General features: G+C 49.6%; 1 protein-coding gene across 1 annotated transcript; it reads right to left on the minus strand.

The window, feature by feature from the left end:
- Positions 1-118: 118 nt before the first annotated feature.
- LOC144720068 (ankyrin repeat and SOCS box protein 2-like) lies at positions 119-17,825 on the minus strand. The gene is made up of 9 exons (XM_078596526.1): positions 17,544-17,825; positions 14,092-14,196; positions 11,953-12,122; positions 11,156-11,311; positions 8,130-8,375; positions 6,671-6,842; positions 4,874-5,435; positions 2,537-2,690; positions 119-1,761 (listed from the first exon to the last, which is right to left on the minus strand). The coding sequence occupies exons 1-9, from the start codon at positions 17,810-17,812 to the stop codon at positions 1,619-1,621; spliced, it is 1,977 nt and encodes a 658-aa protein (XP_078452652.1). The 5' UTR covers positions 17,813-17,825; the 3' UTR covers positions 119-1,618.
- Positions 17,826-18,291: the final 466 nt, after the last annotated feature.

The following is an 18,291-nucleotide window of genomic DNA, read 5'->3' on the forward strand; positions in this document are numbered from 1 at the left end:
TCACTTCCATTGTTCATGCCTGTAAAGCACTATGTATTGCATTTTTTTGCACGAAGTGTTACAGAAATAACGTTTGATTGATTGATTGACAATACACTAAACACAACAAATAAAAGCGTTTCCAAGTAAAATGCATTTATTGCACATTACAACACTGCCTTTGGATATCTTACAAACTGACTGATGATTTCTATGCAATAAAAAAATGCAAGTAAAAAATAAAATACACATTGAACGTAAAATGAAATCCGAACGCTCTCATCTAGTGCAGAGAGGCATCGTTAGAATGCCTGTGCATAGAAAGAGTGTACACAATCAGCTTATAAAATAGAGTAGACATCATTAAAGATATGGCTTTGCAATGCTCGTGCCAATAAGTTGTAGAAGTCTATAGATTAGATGTGATTTAAAGTAAATCCTGCTTATCGTATATCGCATATAAACAGTACACACAAGGCGCTTAATAATAGCAAGCCAGTTTACGCTATTAGCCTGAATTCAGCTTGTTTACATGCAGATAATCCAGGCACAACTTACTATGGAGTTATCTACACTGTTGAAAAGTATTTGCAGCGTACAATTTGGATTGCATAATATATTACTTTCACATTTTTGTTTAGCACGTGTGTTATGAAGCTCAAAGCCCTATACTGTATCGGGCCTATAGAGTCGGGACATGTGATAGGCACGAAATAAAGCATCCCTATGAATTGTTACGACATGGGACCGCAATTAAGATTCGAGATTCGATTATTTTTTATTTCGCTTTTGTGGTTCACGTAGAATCGCGAGTGGATCCAGGGTTATAGCAGATAGAGGACACACCGATCAAAATTAACAGACTCATACGTGCACAGTTCAACGTGTGGACAATTATAAGCCGAACAATCAATCTGAATTGACGTATCAATGCATCGCTGCATTCAGAACCCTGTGTTGTGAATGCTGTACAATCACATATCCCAGGATGAGTTACTGCACAATTGGATTTTACGTAGCTCCCAGCATGCTGTGGCCTTTTGTGGAACAGTTTAACACGAATTGGCACGTTCTGTTGACGTGACAACCCTTACTAATTGGCTGTGTCGGGTGATGGCGGGTTTAACGACACGTTTATATATTTACGTGATCTAACCCCCAAAAAACCTGTATCATGGATGTGTGGAACTGCAGATAATATTTGACGAAACGACCACAGTTCTGGTATACATTAACACACTGCTGCGGGGTTGTACTGCACCCGAGGAGAGAAGAAGATACGACCCCTGACTGACCTAAACATCATCTTCGGGGATGGCTCGCACATCAGCCATGTAATTGTAAATGTTGTGCATTTACTCTCCAACGCACCGGTGCGCTGTAGTAGTGAACTAATTGGCGCGTTGTTTACGTGACAAACCTTACTGGCTGTGTCGGGTGGTGGAGGGTTACGACACATTTATACTTAGGCGATCTAACCCCAAAAACCTTTATTGTCAATACACTTGACGTATCGGTGGCACGAAAGGACGGCTCGCGCTCGGAAGCATGAGCCTCAGTGGAACACACAGAGCCACCCCTTACCAAGCGAGAAGTCTGCTCTCAGTAATGGCACAGACGTGCGGCGTGAAATTCATGCTCAGTCCTCTTCTCCTGATTTGTGGAGCAAGTAGTCACGCAGCCTCTTGGGCAAAGGCAGCGAATCGATCAGGCGCATGCGTTGAGATTTAAACAGGCTTCTGATCGTCATCCTGCACAGGTGGGAGAGCGGACGTGGGTTTTCTGCGGGAGCACAGAGAGCGGAGCATTACCGTCGGCACAGATAAACACCCGGGACGTTTTTTTTTATCAGTTCGAAACTCAGGTGCGCGGTGTGCAGTTGCTATCGGGAGATCAATGCAGAGCGGCAGGAAAACACCGAGGCGTTCGATGTTCCTCCAAACTGAGAACTCAACGTGTTTGTCAATGCCACTGTGACCTTACAAAGAAAACGTGTATAATGGACGACATTTCGGGGCAATGGGGCTTCTTCAAAGCACCTAAAACATCTACATCTGGATATTTTATGTTTTTGGATTGTTATCCGTCGAGCAGCGGTGTAAACAACGGGCATCTGACGACGTGCGTTGAGTTTTATGAAACTGCATTTGACCATTTCTCAAGTCCACTTAAATGTATTGTAAAGCAGTACATTGTGTGATGCTATACTCAACTCAGTACCCATGACGGACGGCTAGAGTTTAAGCACGAGTTTGTTGTTGTTTCCACCCCCCCTCCACCAAAGGCTCAGCACAATCAATTCACTGCGCTCGGCAGATCGAAACTTTTGAATCGACGGCGCTTTGTCGCCCGTCAAGGAAAAAAAATACTCTCCCCCAACAACGACGCAGCGACGACGTTCGACCGCGACGGTCGCTCGCACACTTCCCCCTCCAGGCACGGCCCCCCAATCGATCGGACGCAAGTGCGCGCACCCCTCTCTCTCCACAGCCCCCCTTTTCCGAAGCCCGCGTACGGAAACGCGGCGCGTAAATCACCCGCAAGCCGCGCCACGCACCTGCCATCTCGATGATGGGGCTCCACTCGTGGTAGCTATCCAGCTGCTCCTTGATGCGGGAGCACAAGCGCACGTCGGTCACGAAGTTGAGGAGGACGTCGACGATCGGCCCAGCCCAAGACTCGAGCTCGTCGGAGACCAGCAATTCGCAGAACTGCACACGCGGAACGGCGCGCCGTGGCGTTAGGACCCTTTCGCAGCGACTTACGCCACGCGCGCAATCGTTGTTTGTTGTTGTTGCTGTTGTTGTTGTTGTTGTTGCCGGCCTGTGACTTCCACTGGTGGACAAAGACCTCCGCCATCCTCCTTCACGCCCTTCCCTTGCTGGGCTGCTCTTGTCCACAAGTGAGCTCGTGATGCGTCACGCACCTTGTGCGCTTTCATTTGTTTTTGTTTTAACGACGGCATCGGCGACGTTCTTATTCTTCTCCTTATTTCTTCACTGCTAAACCCATCGCCCTCGTAGATGACATGCAGCTTTTATTACAGGCGCCAAACATACTGCGGATGGAGCCTGCACTTTAAATCGAGTTTTTATTATATCCAGCACGTTTGCACAATCCACTGCTGGATGAGGGCCTTGTCAACCTGCGCAGTTCATGGAATTTATTTGACTAAACTTCGCTGCACTTGTCAGTGCGGGTTGGTGAAGGCGGGGTGGATAGACGTAAGGGCAAAGTACAGTCCAACAATAGGTTTTTTCTGCGCTGCCCTCTGAAAACCAGCGCATCACCCCATAAATGTTGAATCATTACACTCGGCGAGAATTGCCTTTGCCACATATTGATGGATGGCAATGTCAGCACGACCTGCTACACTGCAGGATGATGTGGATGCCTTCTCAGTAGGAGCTAAGAGGCTCTATGCCTTCCACATGTAAGTGCAATTGATCGCTCTGTGTTTGCAGACTCGAAGTTGTGTTTTTTTCCCCAATCTTACTGACCTTGGTGCTGTTTGGCAATACTTTTTGTGTGTGATGTGTGCCATCAGCCACGCTGTGCTCTTTGCCTTGGTTGTGCCAGCCTGACGCACAACCAAGTTTCCTTGGTGCCACCAGGTCCCTGATTGAAAATGAGCAATTATTGCCCAATGGAGTTTACCCGTGCCACAATAATCCAAACCAAACGCAGGACTTCTAATCGGACTGGAGAAGCTTCCAATCAACTCCTTTGTGCCGGCAGGATGAGTTGAGAGAAATCAGGGATCAGCTCGGGAGCTCGGCCTATGGATTGTTGCATCGCCGCAAAGAGCGGTGATGACTTGGGAAGGTCTTCATCCAAAAGTGGATAAAACATGGATGATTAGGATGAAGGTGTTGATGAATCCACTGGCTCTCGTTGGATTAAAACAACTCTAAAGCACAGCACAATGTGTGCAATGCACTCAGAACTCAACTGAATATCCTCAAAACAAATGCGGGTGTTACAGGCCCTTCTTGTCAATCACACCGCTGGATAAGGGCATCTCCACACGGTTCCAAACAATTCCCAGTGCGATGGATTTTTCTGCACCACGCTCTGCACGGCGGTCACACGTGCGAGCGTCACCCAGGGCTCTTCAACCCTGCCGAGGTTGGCGAGACCCCATCCTCGACTGCCCCCCCCCAACGCGTCCACCCCAAACCGGACACGGACACATAGACACAAGGACATGCAAAGACAAAGATCCCACTCATAGCCTGAACAGACTGTTGGGGCGAGTGCTGTTAGCGAGTAGCAGCACCTATGAAGGCCGGCACGGCACACAAGGGGGTGGGTGGCCAGCACCACACCCGAACCGCCTTTGTTTCCGCAGCGGCGATGTTTACGCACCGCACCAGGTACTCATTTGAGGCTGAGTCGACCTAGGGAAGGAGGCCCAGGACCGGTTCAGATAATCGTCACCAGTGTTGGGCGTGAGCGATAAATCGATCTCGGGTCGCCGGGTTCATAGCGCAGCGCGCTAACCGCTACACTACCGTTCCCCACACGGACACACAAAGATAAAGATCCTCCGTATAGCCTTAACAGACTTTAGGGGCAAGTGCTGTTAGCGAGCACCTTTGAAGGCGGGAACGGTACACGAGGGGGTGGGTGACCAGCACCACGCCCGACCGCCTTTGTCTCCCCAATGGCGATGTTTACACATCACACCAGGTACTCATTTGAGGCTGAGTCGACCTAGGGGAGGCCCAGGACCGGTTCAGATAATCGTCACCGGTGTTGGCCGTGAGTGATAAATCGATCTCGGGTCGCCGGGTTCATAGCGCAGCGCGCTAACCGCTGCACCACCGCTCCCCACACACGGACACGCACAGACATGCGCGCTTCTCCCGCACGACACGCCGCGCGCACTTACGTGCACCACCCTGGGCTGGGCGTTCACCCAAGTGTCGTCCGAATTCCTCCTCTTGGGCGGCACGGGCGGGTGCTTCCCGCCGCCGAAGGGGCATCGGAAGCAGGCCTCCCCGCTGGCGCCGTGCCTCAGCACCAGCTCGAGGGTGCGCAGGTCCTGCAGGGAGAACATGACGGCGGCCGGGAAGGCGGTCGGGTGCGTGGCGACGCACGCGTTCACGTCGGCCCCGTGTGCCAGCAGGAGCCCGACGAGCGGGTGAGCGTGGAGGCGGATGGCGACGAGCAGCGGGTTGATGGGGTCCAGGTTGGGGTCGGCGCTGGACTCGAGGAGCAGCTCGGCGCAGTCGACGTCGGTGGCGGCGACGGCGAAGTAGAGGGCGGTGGTGCGGCGGTCCTCGTAGAAGAACGAGTGGTCGTCCGACAGCTGGAAGTTGACGTCGAAGCCGCTGTTGATGAGGATCTGCAGGACGTCGTAGTGGCCGTTCTTGGCGGCGAGGTGCAGCGGGCTGATGCCGCACCGCTTGATGCGAGCCTTTTTCGTGCCGGGCAGCAGGAGGCAGACAATTCTGTGTGGGTGGTTTGCGGACAAATGGGGGGGGGGGGGGTGGGGGGTCAAAATTAAAAAAAGTGTTAAAATATTTTTTTTATTTTACGTATACCGTTAATGCATATCGCATCTCAAAACTCTGAACACTGCGACGCATATTTTTTACCTATAAAAACGGACGAAAACGCCGCAGAGAAACAAAACGGGAAAGATCAAGGGTACAGGCATAAACAATACGCATGACTGTAACATTAAAAGTTAGGCATAGCAGTTTGCAAAAAAAATGTTTCTTGATTTTACGTGAGATTCAATAAAATCGGGTTACATAGGCCACGAAGCGGCAGCCAAGGAATGGAACACGTGTGAGAGGCAGCCCGCCGTGGAGACGGAGCTATGATATCAGTGAATGTGCGGGTGCTGGGTGGACTAATTATCGCGTAGCCAGGATCGTGAGGGGAGACGGCGGCTAGGGGAAGGCCTTCATCCAGCAGTGGATTGACCACGTTTTTTTAGGATGATAGGAAGAAATTGCATCTTTTTTTTCTTTTTACGCACAAGATGAAATGAAATCAAGTTGCATCGGCTAAATGAATGCGGTGGTGCCTGGTGGCAAAAGTATTGTGGAGCACGGAAGCCGTTGTGGGTGGGGGGGAAACCAGTGGTGGTGTATACGAGCTACAACACTGGTCAACAAAAAAAAAACATTTTTTTCTGGCCTGGACTTTTGCAGCTGTTTTAGAATAATTTCAGGGTGCTGATTCCAAATCTGATCTCAGATTTGCTCTACCACATCTCATTATTATGCTATCGGCATACCCCATTTTCATTGATTTTTCCCTAAATTAACTCTGTCACTTATGATTGCAAGTTGTTGCGAGTCAGTGACTGCTTCAGTGTTAAAATATGGTGCTGTATTTTTAGGATAGTGTGTTTATAATATCATTTTATGTAGATATCCACATTTATTTAATCTTTTTCTTCTGCAGTTTTTATTGAAAATGCAATATTTGATATCTCAAAAACCTGATGTGATAGACAAAAACTGATGCCAGATTTGGAATCAGCACCCCAAAATTACATTAAAACCATTGGAATACCTTATGCCAGAAAAAGTGTGTTGACCAGTGCAATCTTTAAAAATGAACCGGTAAGTTTTGATCAGGTTCAGTTTTGATGTTTCGGTGAGTGGCGGCCGGCCCCAATGTCCCCCCCCAACCACCACCGACGAGCCACCACGGTGCGTGGGGGCCTCACTCCTCGTTTCCGTTTGACGCGGCGATGTGCAGGGGCAGCAGGCCCTCCTTGGTGGGCTTGTTCGCGTTGGCGCCCACCGACAACAGAAACTCCACCACGTCCCCGTGGTTGTTCTTCGTCGCCTCGTAGAGGGCCGTCGCTCCGTTCCTCGCCTCCGTGTCGATGTCAGCACCTGCAAGCGGACGTTTTGGAATGTTTTAACCAATTAACCCTTTAACTGTCCCGAGACGTCTGCAAGTCGCAGGGTGGGTGGTCCCGTTTGCCGCTGAATCTAGCAACGTGCGAGCGGTTCAGTATGTTAGTTTTGTTTGGAGAGGCGTAGCGCCGTCGTTTTTAAAGACGCTGTACTCACCGCAGAGAACTGTAGCGACACGACCGCACTCTACGATAGCTGGCGCCAAATTGTGCCACGCCCTCCCGCGTGGCCTTGTGGGAGCCTCGGTACCGATAAAGTTATTTTACTTTTAAAACAGATGATGTACACGTACGTCATGGGAACGGGAAAGGGTTAAGTGATCGCATATTTAACTGCGCCGCTTGAATCAAATATGTTGACGTCCCTTTGCCGTATCTTTTCGTCAAGATAATTAAAATATATGAATTTTGACAAAGTGTATTTGTAAAAGACATTCTCGAGAAACACAATAATCATTGGTGTCATCGTGGAAAATATAAGTAACCCTGAATGCCTTAACAAGTCCACAGTTCGTTTACGTTAAACCAAAGTTTCTAAAGAAAAGAAAAAAAACACTCGCAGAAGGCCATGTCGTCGATGGGATGACGTGGAGACAGATATTGGAAGGGGGCGTATTGTCTGCTTATTTATTTAGAAATTCTGAAAGCGCCTCTTTGGCCGACAAGTTTCACTTGATTAATTTCCAAACAAATCATAAACAGCAGACCATCAATCACTCTGGGAATATATCTCGCGCTCTATAATTCCTATCCAGTGGAGATTAAACGTACGTTTACCATTGCGCGCTCCCCGAATTGTCAGGCCTGCCTCAAAAGAACGCTCTCCCACAAACACGATTTTTCTCATGCCCTGCTGGTCGCACTCATTACACACGAAGTGCTTTCTTCAGAATAACCACAATACCTTGCTGATTTCGTTAAGGCACATAAACCATCACGCAAACTCCGGTCATCCTCGCGGCAGCGGCTTGTGCCAGCCATCGAAATGAAGACGGCCACCGCATCGAGCGCCGTCTGGAACGCTCTTCCATCCGATATTAGGAAGCCACTGGAGCTATGCACTTTTAAATCTCCATTGAAAACGAATTTCTTTAGAACTCCTTTTTGTGTTTAAGTTCGTGGTCCTTCCCCGGCACCTCCGATTCGCGCGGTTGGCTACGTACGGTGCAAAATAAGTTCGACATACATAGACACACACGTGCATGCATGCATACATACATGGACACACACGTGCATGGATGGATACATACATACGTGCTCGTACCAAGGCTCACGAGGTGTCTCAGGATGGCCAGGTGGCCACATTCGGCCGCAACGAAGTGCGGTGAGACACCGTAATCGTTGACCACGTTCATCTTGGCCCCGGCGGACATGAGGAGGATCACCATGTCCAGGTTGTTCTTAGAGATTGCCTCGTACAGCGGCGTGTGGCCGTGGTTGCCGCGGAAGTTGACGTTGGCGTTGAACTTGATGAGGAGCGAGGCTGCCTCGATGTTGGCACATTCGCAGGCTGCGGAGGACAACGAGTTGGAGCGTTCACGGCGAGACTACGAACGCAGGTATGTTACAAACAAACAAAAAACAATTTCGATTTAAAGCTTTCGTGACTGCAGGGATTCATCTTCTTGGTTCTTTCGGTAAAGTGACGTAGAATGGAAATAATAAAATAATAAAAATAAAACATTATTAAATAACTCTCACGACGTTTCGGCCACACGCAAGCTTGCGTTTCGGCCACAACGCAAGCTTGCGTTGTGGCCGAAACGTCGTGAGAATTAATTTATTATGTTTTTTTTTTATTATTTCCATTCTACGTGACTTTTCCGAAAGAACCAAGAAGGAGAAACAAAAACACTTTACACGCGTATCTTAGCAGTTTGAACAATGGTACAAATGGATTAAATCCCGCCCCCCTCCATCTCTGCTTATTTCCACCCTGCAGCGGAACTGGGTCTGCAATCGGCAGTTTGCGAGTGGCGGGGGGAGGTGTGGGTACTCCCATCTCTTCCAAGACACCCGGCCAGTGTAGAAGAGTAGGCCAAGATACCATCTAGAGGGGCTGTCCAGAGCGCCCTCGAGTGGAGGCCCTTCTGTCAGCAGCGCCATGAGCATGCAACTGCAGTGCTGCGACTTTACCTTCAGATCACGGACTTGACACAGCCGGTCTTTGGAGAATGCATATTTTCAAGTTTGAAGTTTGCTTCAGAAAAAAACGCTAAGTGTCATTTGTTTTCTTCTCTGGACCAATGGCGCTCATTTATTTTTCAAATAGCCGTAAAACAGACTTCACCGAAAAGAGCTATCAGTCTCAGTTCAACAAAAAAACATCGATAATATAACATTTTAAAGTCACCTCCTCTCTCAACACATTTTGGCTACCCCCCTAGTGACGTCTCTTGACCTTATAGCGACGTTGAGTTTTTTTGTTGGTATTTTTTTAATTTTAGTATTTTTGTTAGTATATTTTTTGTTAGTATTTTTTTGTGAGTGTATTTTTTTAATATTTTTTGTCAGTATATTTTGTTGTTGTTTTTTTGTTGTTGTTGGTATTCATTCGTAACATTGAGCAAACAACAAAACGCGCAATGGCTCTCGCGTTGACGCATTCCTTTCTGCTTTCGGCTAACGGCGTCGTGCTCAACAATCCACGCGGTGTCGCTCGCGGCTCGTCTGCGTTCCCAAAGCGCATGGTGCCCTCTAGGGGAGAGTGACCACCATCGACTCAACACCAACTACAGTACCGTAAAAAAAAATGGGACCTTTTTTCCAGTATTGGCGTTCTCTGGTCTGACACTGCTGAGACGAGGCTCTAAAGAAGGCTGTCTCTGGTGTAGACCAATAGGTTTCAAAGACAATGCCATTGATTATTATAAATGATCATTATCAGAGCGTGTTTTGTTTGCGTGTTCACCACAAGTACGTGTGGTTAATGCAGACACGATTCCTTGCAAAAGGTTTCATATCTGGTGTTTGAACATCTTAACACAACTGTTCTTTGCCATAAAGGGTAAAACCTATTCTTATTTTTTCATACAAACAACCGTATGTCCCTTCCATCAGGACCGAGATCCCATAACGTGAAGCCACGGGCACCAGATCAATAAGACATGAATACAGATTAAACCACAGTCCCGCGGGGCTGGCGAGGGTAATTGATTTTTGGGAAATAATTTAAACGTCACACACTTTTAATGTCGCAGAACTATTACGAGAAACCCCGTGGCTTTCAGTTGTAGGAATGTAGCACCACAACCTCTCCTCGGCACGGCAACTCGTCGGCTACACATGAGCAGACTGCAACGAACGCAACGGTGTTCAGCTCGTAACTTGCAGCACGACTGATTGGAAGCATGCCGCTGTGCAAGAGAAGCAAAATTCCTGCCGAGGTGGCCGTGATTGGGACTTGAAAACCGCGCAACGCTCTTGAGATGAATCTCAGCGCCACTCTGAGTGTCGTGTGAGGGTGGTCGCGTGGGGGTGGGTGGTCACGCCACACGATTCATCACCGCTTCAGTTTGACGATCCGTCGTGATTCGCGGCCGCAATTCGACTCGCAAACCCCTTTTTTCGGTTTACCACGGCTTTCGCGACCAATATTTATTCATAATAAAGGATTTTAGGTTAGATCGGGTAAGTATAAATGTTGTGTCGTAACCCTCCACCACCCGACACAGACAATTAGTTAGGGATTTGTCATGTAAACAAAACGCCAATTAGTTACTGCTTCAGCTCACCGGTGTGTTGGAGAGTAAATCCAGTAGTCCGACGTTTCGCTGGTAATCACATCAATCAGCATCATCGGGCGATTTGCCAGAATCGTTTTTTTAATTGTAATGCTCTTGCCGTCTGGCTTGCTTATTGATACAGATTCGTGTGCGTCGGTAGCCTAAATCTAATGTGAGCGTTTATTTATATATATATAGTATGCACTCATCGTAATTAGTTGATTCTTAAGTGCACGATTCAATTACAAATGCATCTAATTTAGTCCATGAATGGGTACATGTTTCAACATCCCTGCTCGCAGCTGACGTTTCTCAGTTCCAATCGTGCAAGCTTTCCAGAGAACAAGATATTCATGTACGCCAGGTAATTGATATGCGTTGCACTTAATTCAAATTAAATTTAAACGTGCTGGCCTTGCACAAGAAGCGGAATCATCGCGTAGCGGTCACGCAAAATCGGCCTTGAAAACCGCCAAGACTTGGTGATCAATGTCCCCTCCCTCCCTCCCTCGACATTCGGAGCGAGTGACCTCGGGCGTGCGTCACGACATGCGAGCGGATTTGCCTTGGTGCAGTGGCGTCTCCTTGTAGCTCTGGCAAACGTCCGGGGAGGCGCCCATGCCCAGCAGCACCTTCATGCATTCCAGGTTGCAAGTGCCAGATGCCAGCGTCAACGGAGTCTCGTTGTTACGCGACCGCAGATTCACCAGCTGCGGGTACTCTGGATTCCAGAAACACGCGCGGTGCAACGTCGCATATTCGAGCCGCTGGGGCACGGAAGTACAGGCACAAATGTGGAGAGGTCCGAGACGTGAACGTCTACGGCAAAGAACAGGCTACAACGCCACCGTAACACCAATAAGTTGTACGTATGTATGTTGAACTTATTTCAAGCCGTGCGTAGTCAACCGTGCTAATCGGATGTGCCGGGGAAGGGCAACAAACTAAACACAAAAAGCAGTCCTAAAGTTTCTCCCACTGATGAAACGAAGGTAACCAATTGCTGCTACGCGTGGCGGCGTAGTGGTTAGCACTCACCGCCATAAACCCAACAACCCGAGTTCAATTCGCAGCCACTGCGAACGTCAGTGTTGAGTTGACACCTGCACCTGTCCCGAGCCTGCCACCTTCACCTGCGATTAGCAGTGCACACGTACGTACTGACCCGCACCAACTAGCATGGTGGAGTAGAGTCAAGCAACCCGTGTGACCGACATGGCACGGATACGGCCTCCGTTGACGATCGAGCGTGAGAGCTCCGAGGTCGAGGGTGGGAGGAGTGAGGACTGGGTGGTGAAGGGAGTGGAGGGGGGGGATTGGTGGTGAGCAGGGTGGGAGCGCGTCCATTCAGGCCACACGTACTCTGCAGAAGCAACCGCAGGCAGCGGGGCTTGTTGAGGAAGGCTGCCGCGTGGACCGGGTGGACGGTGTCTGGGCCCTGGACTTTGCTGAGGTCGGTGCCGGTCACGATGATCCTCTGCAGCATCGAGACGTCGTCATTCTCGATGGCCAGCGCCACCGGGTTTGTGCTCCTGCACGCAGACGCGCGATGACAGTTACTGGTAGGAACCTCCTGGTTACACCAGCCCACAGGGGATTATTGTGTCCGTCGTGCATGGAGGGGCTGGGTGGGGAGGGACTGGGTGGGGAGGGGAGGGGAAGGTGGGGAGGGGCTGGGAGGGGAGGGTGGGGAGGGTGGGGAGGGGCTGGGTGGGGAGGTGGGGAGGGGCTGGTGGGGAGGGTGGGGAGGGGCTGGGTGGGGAGGGTGGGGCTGGGTGGGGGGTGGGAGGGGTGGGGCTGGGTGGGGAGGGGCTGGTCACCCCGTGGTGCCCTCATAAACTCAACGTTTAATCTACTCACGCCGGCTTGTGCCCGCTCTCATAGTCGGGCATATTTGCGGAATACACCTCGACGCCGTTGACCCTGGCCATTGACCGAGCAATCCAACGTTCCTACCAGCTCCCTCCGCAGGAATGTGTTAACAGGGGCGCCGTGGCGGTGAGATATGAATGATCATCCTCGCCTGGATTCGATCGCGACCCAGTGCCGGATTATCCTAGGAGCAAAAGTAGCAAATGCTCCAGGCCCCGCACTTCCAAGGGCCCCGCGTTAAATGCTTTGAAGCTATAAATTACGGTTCAGTGATTCTGAACTTGCTATATTACTATAGTACTATACTGCCTTCAACTTTTATGAACGACTGGGTGTTTAAGGTTAGCGATTTTTCGTATTATCTGGCTGTATAGCAAATGATAAAATATAATTACTTTACTATGCAAGTAAAAAATGTGTTTTAATATTTACGTTTTTTTTTTCATTTAGAACCCCTTTATAACATATGCTACAGGCCCCGCACTAGCTTAATCCGGCACCGTTCCGACCCTGACGCCTGCTTGTATATTTGGAGCTTGAGTGTTCTCCCCGTGATCGCATGGATTTTTCTTCCTCCGGTTTTTTTCCCCTCCGCATTTAGAAACGTGCGTCTTAAGGGTATTTGGCTACTACTATAAGTTTCCACGTGATGATAAGACACTTCTCTGAGCTATAAAAAATATCTATATAAATCAGTGGGGCTTACCTGGTAAAATAAGCCAATAGTAAGAAAAACAATCATGGTATTGTTAGTTACATTCCGAGCCAGACGAGACATCACACGGCACGCAATGCGTTGTTTCGCGAGATGATGTCAAGTGCAGTGACGTCATCGGGAGCTTAGTTTTTAATCGATTAATTATCAATATTTCTTATTTACAGGGCAAGTTCCTAACAGCAACACAACTTTTAGACTTAAAGTTGACTTTACAAGCGTTAGCGTAACCTCCCGCTACAGAGAGCCAGAAGAGGTGGTTTGAGAGTTGAGTGTATCTCAGGCCAGGTGCTGAGTCAAAGATAAAGATTCCCCGTATAGCCTTTAACAGACTGTTGGGGCAAGTGCTGTTAGCGAGCAGCACCTATGAAGGCCGGAACGACACACGAGGGGGTGGGTGGACAACACCACGCCCGGCCGCCTTTGTCTCCCCAGCGGCGACGTTTACACACCGCACCAGGTACTCATTTGAGGCTGAGTCGACCTAGGGGAGGTCCCGTGACCGTTTCAGATAATCGTCACTGGTCGCTGGCCGTGAGCGAGATTCGAACTCGGGTCGCCAGGTGCTGAGTCTCACGCACGCACACAACAAACAGCGTTGAGGATCTCGTGAGCAGTGCCGGATTATCCTAGTAGCAAAAGTAGCAAATGCTACGGGCCACGCACTTTCAAGGGCCCCGCGCTAAATGCTTTCAAGCTATCAATTCCGGTTCAGTGATTCTGCACTTGCTCTATTACTATAGTACTATAGCGCCTTCGACTTTTATGAACGACTGGGTGTTTAAGGTTAGCGATTTGTCGTATTATCTGTCTGGATAGCAAATGAAAAAATACAATTACTTGACTATGCAAGTAAAAAAAAATGTGTGGCAATATTTACGCGTTGTTTTTTCGTATTTAGAGCGAGCACTCACTGCTGATGCTCCTGAAAGATCTGGCGAGGGAGGGAGCGCCAGTTGCGGGCGCCCTGCCGTGACACGAGCCCCTCTGTCGTCTGCTGCTCGTTCCTCTGGTTGCTCCTACGAGGAAGAGGGGGGGGTTGAGAGAGAAATCCACACCGCGCGCGAGTCAGTCAGCTGAGCGGCGCTCCCCGTCAGCGATTCTCATGCAAGGGGGCAGCAGCGCCGAGGACAGCAAGAGTGCTGAGGTTGCGCGTTCATACAGCCCGGTGCATTAGAATTCGACTCTGAGCGGTCCCCGATGCTGCGGTGGATTTTTGTTCATTTTATTTCGCAGAGACATGGGGGGCGGGGAAGGTGGTGGTGGTGGTGTTCACTGCACCACTGCCCTATCTCTTGATTGAAATCACGAAGTGAATTTAGCTGTGATGCACAACTAAAGTTTGACAAACGGAAAGTGATGCCTTTGAACGTGCGTGAACCAGCTTTCCGATTCGATTGACGCGCATTTCAAGAATCTTGAAACGCCAAAAGGTAGCGAATTAAAGTTTACAACAACGGGAAACTCGATGGTCTATAGCGTATTTCGGAGTTTCACAGCTCAGCAAAATGTATGCGAATTACACCTCTTGTTCTCACACTTTCTTGTTTGTCAGGGTAGACGTAGACTACGGACGCTTGCAATGGAAAACACGACCTGTCAGTACGTGACAGATCGACACCAGCGCCTTGTTTGCATCGTCTACGTTGAGAGTTCAGTGTGCCAGCCAACCCCAAAACGGGGTCGCACCTGTCCCCGAGTGAACCTGTGTTTTCAAGTTGCGCTGTTGGAGAGTGCTGGAGGGTTTCGGCGGTGTCATTGGGAACTGGAGCTGGGGTTGTTGGCTTGTGTGTATGTAAGTGACTCGTACGTTAGGCATGGAGAAAAACATACTAGCGGCTAATTATAGTCTTGGAGAATGTAGCGTGCACTCGGTCAGGTGAAGCCGCAGCAAACATCTGATCTGTGCATTCGTGTCGCTGCTTCACAGCCATATCATCAAGGTGCCTTCCGTGTGTTCCATGTGTTCGACTTTTACAGGCGTATACCACATCACGTGACGGACACATCGCAGGTTTTTTTCCCCACTATGCCACAAAGTCAGATTTCAAGACCTCTCTAAATACCTTTTGTATTTGCCCAAAAAAGCCTCACCTACACCCAGACCATGTATTTCTCTCTCTCTCTCCAGGAAGATTGGGATGTTTCGCCAATTCTTCATTTTTAAGTTTATTCTTGCAGTCGTTAAATCCCAAGAAATTATGACATTTACAAATCTCCATCCATGCGGGTATCATACAAAATGCATCGCTCGACATGAAAAACACAACAATCAAGAGGGAACAACACGTGCATTGAATGTGTGTTGTACTTCTTTCGCACCGTACTTAACCAACCGTGCTAATCAGAGATGATCACCTCATGTCAAACATTAATTAGCAAAGATTTGAAAAGAAATCGGTCATGCTCAATCCACCGATGGATGAACGCATCCCGGCTGGACGGGGAGGGGGCAGTGTTTGAGCATACTTCACCACATTGGTCACCACATTAGCTTGACGAAGGGAGTGCAGGCAGGACTGTTTCTAATATCGCCGCCACTGAACATTCGCCGTGGTCAGGAATCGAACTCCGTTCTCCGGATTCATGGGGCAGCGCGCTGGCCACTTTGCCACCACTCCACCCCTCCGATGTCGGCCGAGTGAATTTAAAGACAGAAACGGAAAAGACAAATTTCTCGAGGCCGTGTTCTGGCATGTCTAACGTAAGGAATGCAGCTTCTTTAAATGATACAAAGATGTCCATTTAAAATCACGGGCAGGTGTGTTGTCATCGCGCTTTCGTGATGTGACTGTCTAGAGGTATCACAACGGACGCGTCACATCGCTGCACAGTCATCGTGATAAACCCTGAAAACAGCTTTAAACTTGTTTTGTTTATGAACATAGTTTCAAACTCGTGTCTGACACAGCTTGGGTATCGAGAGAGCCGTGTATACATTCAGGGTTGCGTCTTCGACGTTTGGCACGTCTGCAAAAAGCGAAACGTTGAGCCCAAGAATAGCGCACTTCCCTCAAATAGAAAGCCGTGAAACCTCAGAGCGGGTTCTGCACGGTCACCGCGGAGACGGCGAGCACTGGGAGCAAGGCGTATATGTGAAGGCCAGCTTCAGTTTCACGTTCGGCTGAGAGCTCCTCTCAAACTCGCCCTCAACACGCGCCAATGTCCAGGAATCACAACAGACGAGAGACAACGCCATCGGCCAGGGGAGAGCCGAACACATTTACTCAGGAGCCAATAGGACGCGCAAAAAATACCTACTCTTAGGTTTTTTCGGTAAAGTCACGTAGGTAAAAAATTAAAATTAAAATTAATAAAAGTAAAATAAAAATAAAATAACAAAATTCACGACGTTTCGGAGGCAACACAAGCTTCCGTCTTCAGGTGGAACCGTCACAGCACGATAGCTCTTACTTTATACAGATATCGTGCTTTGACGGTTCCACCTGAAGACGGAAGCTTGTGTTGCCTCCGAAACGTCGTGAATTTTTGTTATTTTATTTTAATTTTACTTTTATTAATTTTTTACCTACGTGACTTTACCGAAAAAACCTAAGAATATGAATCCTTGCAGTCACGAAAGCTTCAAATCTAGAAATAAATACCTCTTGGTGGAGCCACGCACACACACACACACCTCAGCGCTACCCAACAATCAGTGGGGGGAGTACACATCGACCAAGTAAAGTGTAAAGAGGCCAGGGAAGCGAGTGAGCGCACTAAAATTAGAAGCACCGCTGTTGCCACGGAAAAAATATATTCCCTCTACGTGCCCAATCAGACACTGCCGGTGATGGATGGACGCCCTTTGCTGGCCGCTTCGAAGTTGGTGGGTCCCGTCCGGCCGCAACCCGAATGAGATCAAGTTTTGCAACCACGGCCAGGTTCTCCAGTGCTGCCATAGGCGGTGCCACTTGTAAGAAGGCACTGGCACTCCCGACTTGGCAAACTGGGTGGGTACGATATATACATTTATCCATACCCCAGTTAGGAAGCCAGATTACTTAATTTGCACGGTAAAATGTGTGTAAATTAACACGTGCGTATTACTTTGGACAAAGTGAATAATTGAACATTACTCAATCACACACTCCCCCCCCCTCTACCACCACCGTGGCCTCGCTCTTGCTGCCCCCTCCCACACCTGCTGCCCCCCGTGCCCCTCTGTGCCCCCCCCCCCATTGCTCACGCCCCACTCCCGCTGTCCCCACTACCACATTCCCCTTATGGGCCCCCAACTGCTGCCCTCCCTCGTGACCCGCCCCCCCTCCCCCATATACTGCCACGACCTCTCCCCACCCCCTTGCCAACATCCCCTTGCCACCACCAACCACCCCACGCCCCCCCCCCCACCAACCCCCACCACCTGCTGGCCACGTCGTTCGCCGCTACGGGGCGATGCGTCGGTGCGGCCGGCGTATGGCTCCTGCCCGTGACGGCGAGCACGGGCGCCGCGCCGGGCTTGTGCGGCGGCGAGCCTCTGCCCGCGAGCTCCTGCAGGCTCTGCTCGATGGCGAGGCAGATCTGCTCGTCCTCGCTCAGGCTGCCGTACAGGGAGTAGTCCTCCTCCACGCACATCCGCTCGGCGCTCTCAAAGTCGGGCGCGCTGCTGTGGCGCTGCAGCCCCGTCGCCATCGCAGGCCGTGTTTTGTGTTCCTACTGAAAGGGGGTACGGGGGGGGGGGGTGCGAGTGTGGATGTGGTTCACCACGGTTTTTTTTATATTACAGGCAGACCTCGCTTAGCGCTCAAGATGCGTTCCTGGAGAAGTGAGCGCTCGTCGAATCGGCGCTAAAGGGGTCATTATAACCATTGTATACGTGGGGATGCGTTCCCGACAGCGTTAACTTCTTTCGTTTGCTCAATATATAAGGGCTTTATTGGGGTATTGTTCATCGCGCTAATATTACATATGGTAAACATTTCATAAATGCAAATTTATTATAACATATACACTAATCGGGTTGACTGAAAAAAACGATTACACCGGTTATGGCTCGGTTGCAAATGGCCGGTTTCGTTCTGGTTAACCGATTGCCTAACACCCGTGTAATCCGGTGCTGGGCAATCGGCCAATAGTATCAAGCAACACACATCCAAGCAAACAAACGCTGG

Source organism: Lampetra planeri, chromosome 7, assembly GCF_965212315.1.
Source record: "Lampetra planeri chromosome 7, kcLamPlan1.2.h2, whole genome shotgun sequence".
NCBI classification, from domain to species: Eukaryota; Metazoa; Chordata; class Hyperoartia; order Petromyzontiformes; family Petromyzontidae; genus Lampetra; species Lampetra planeri.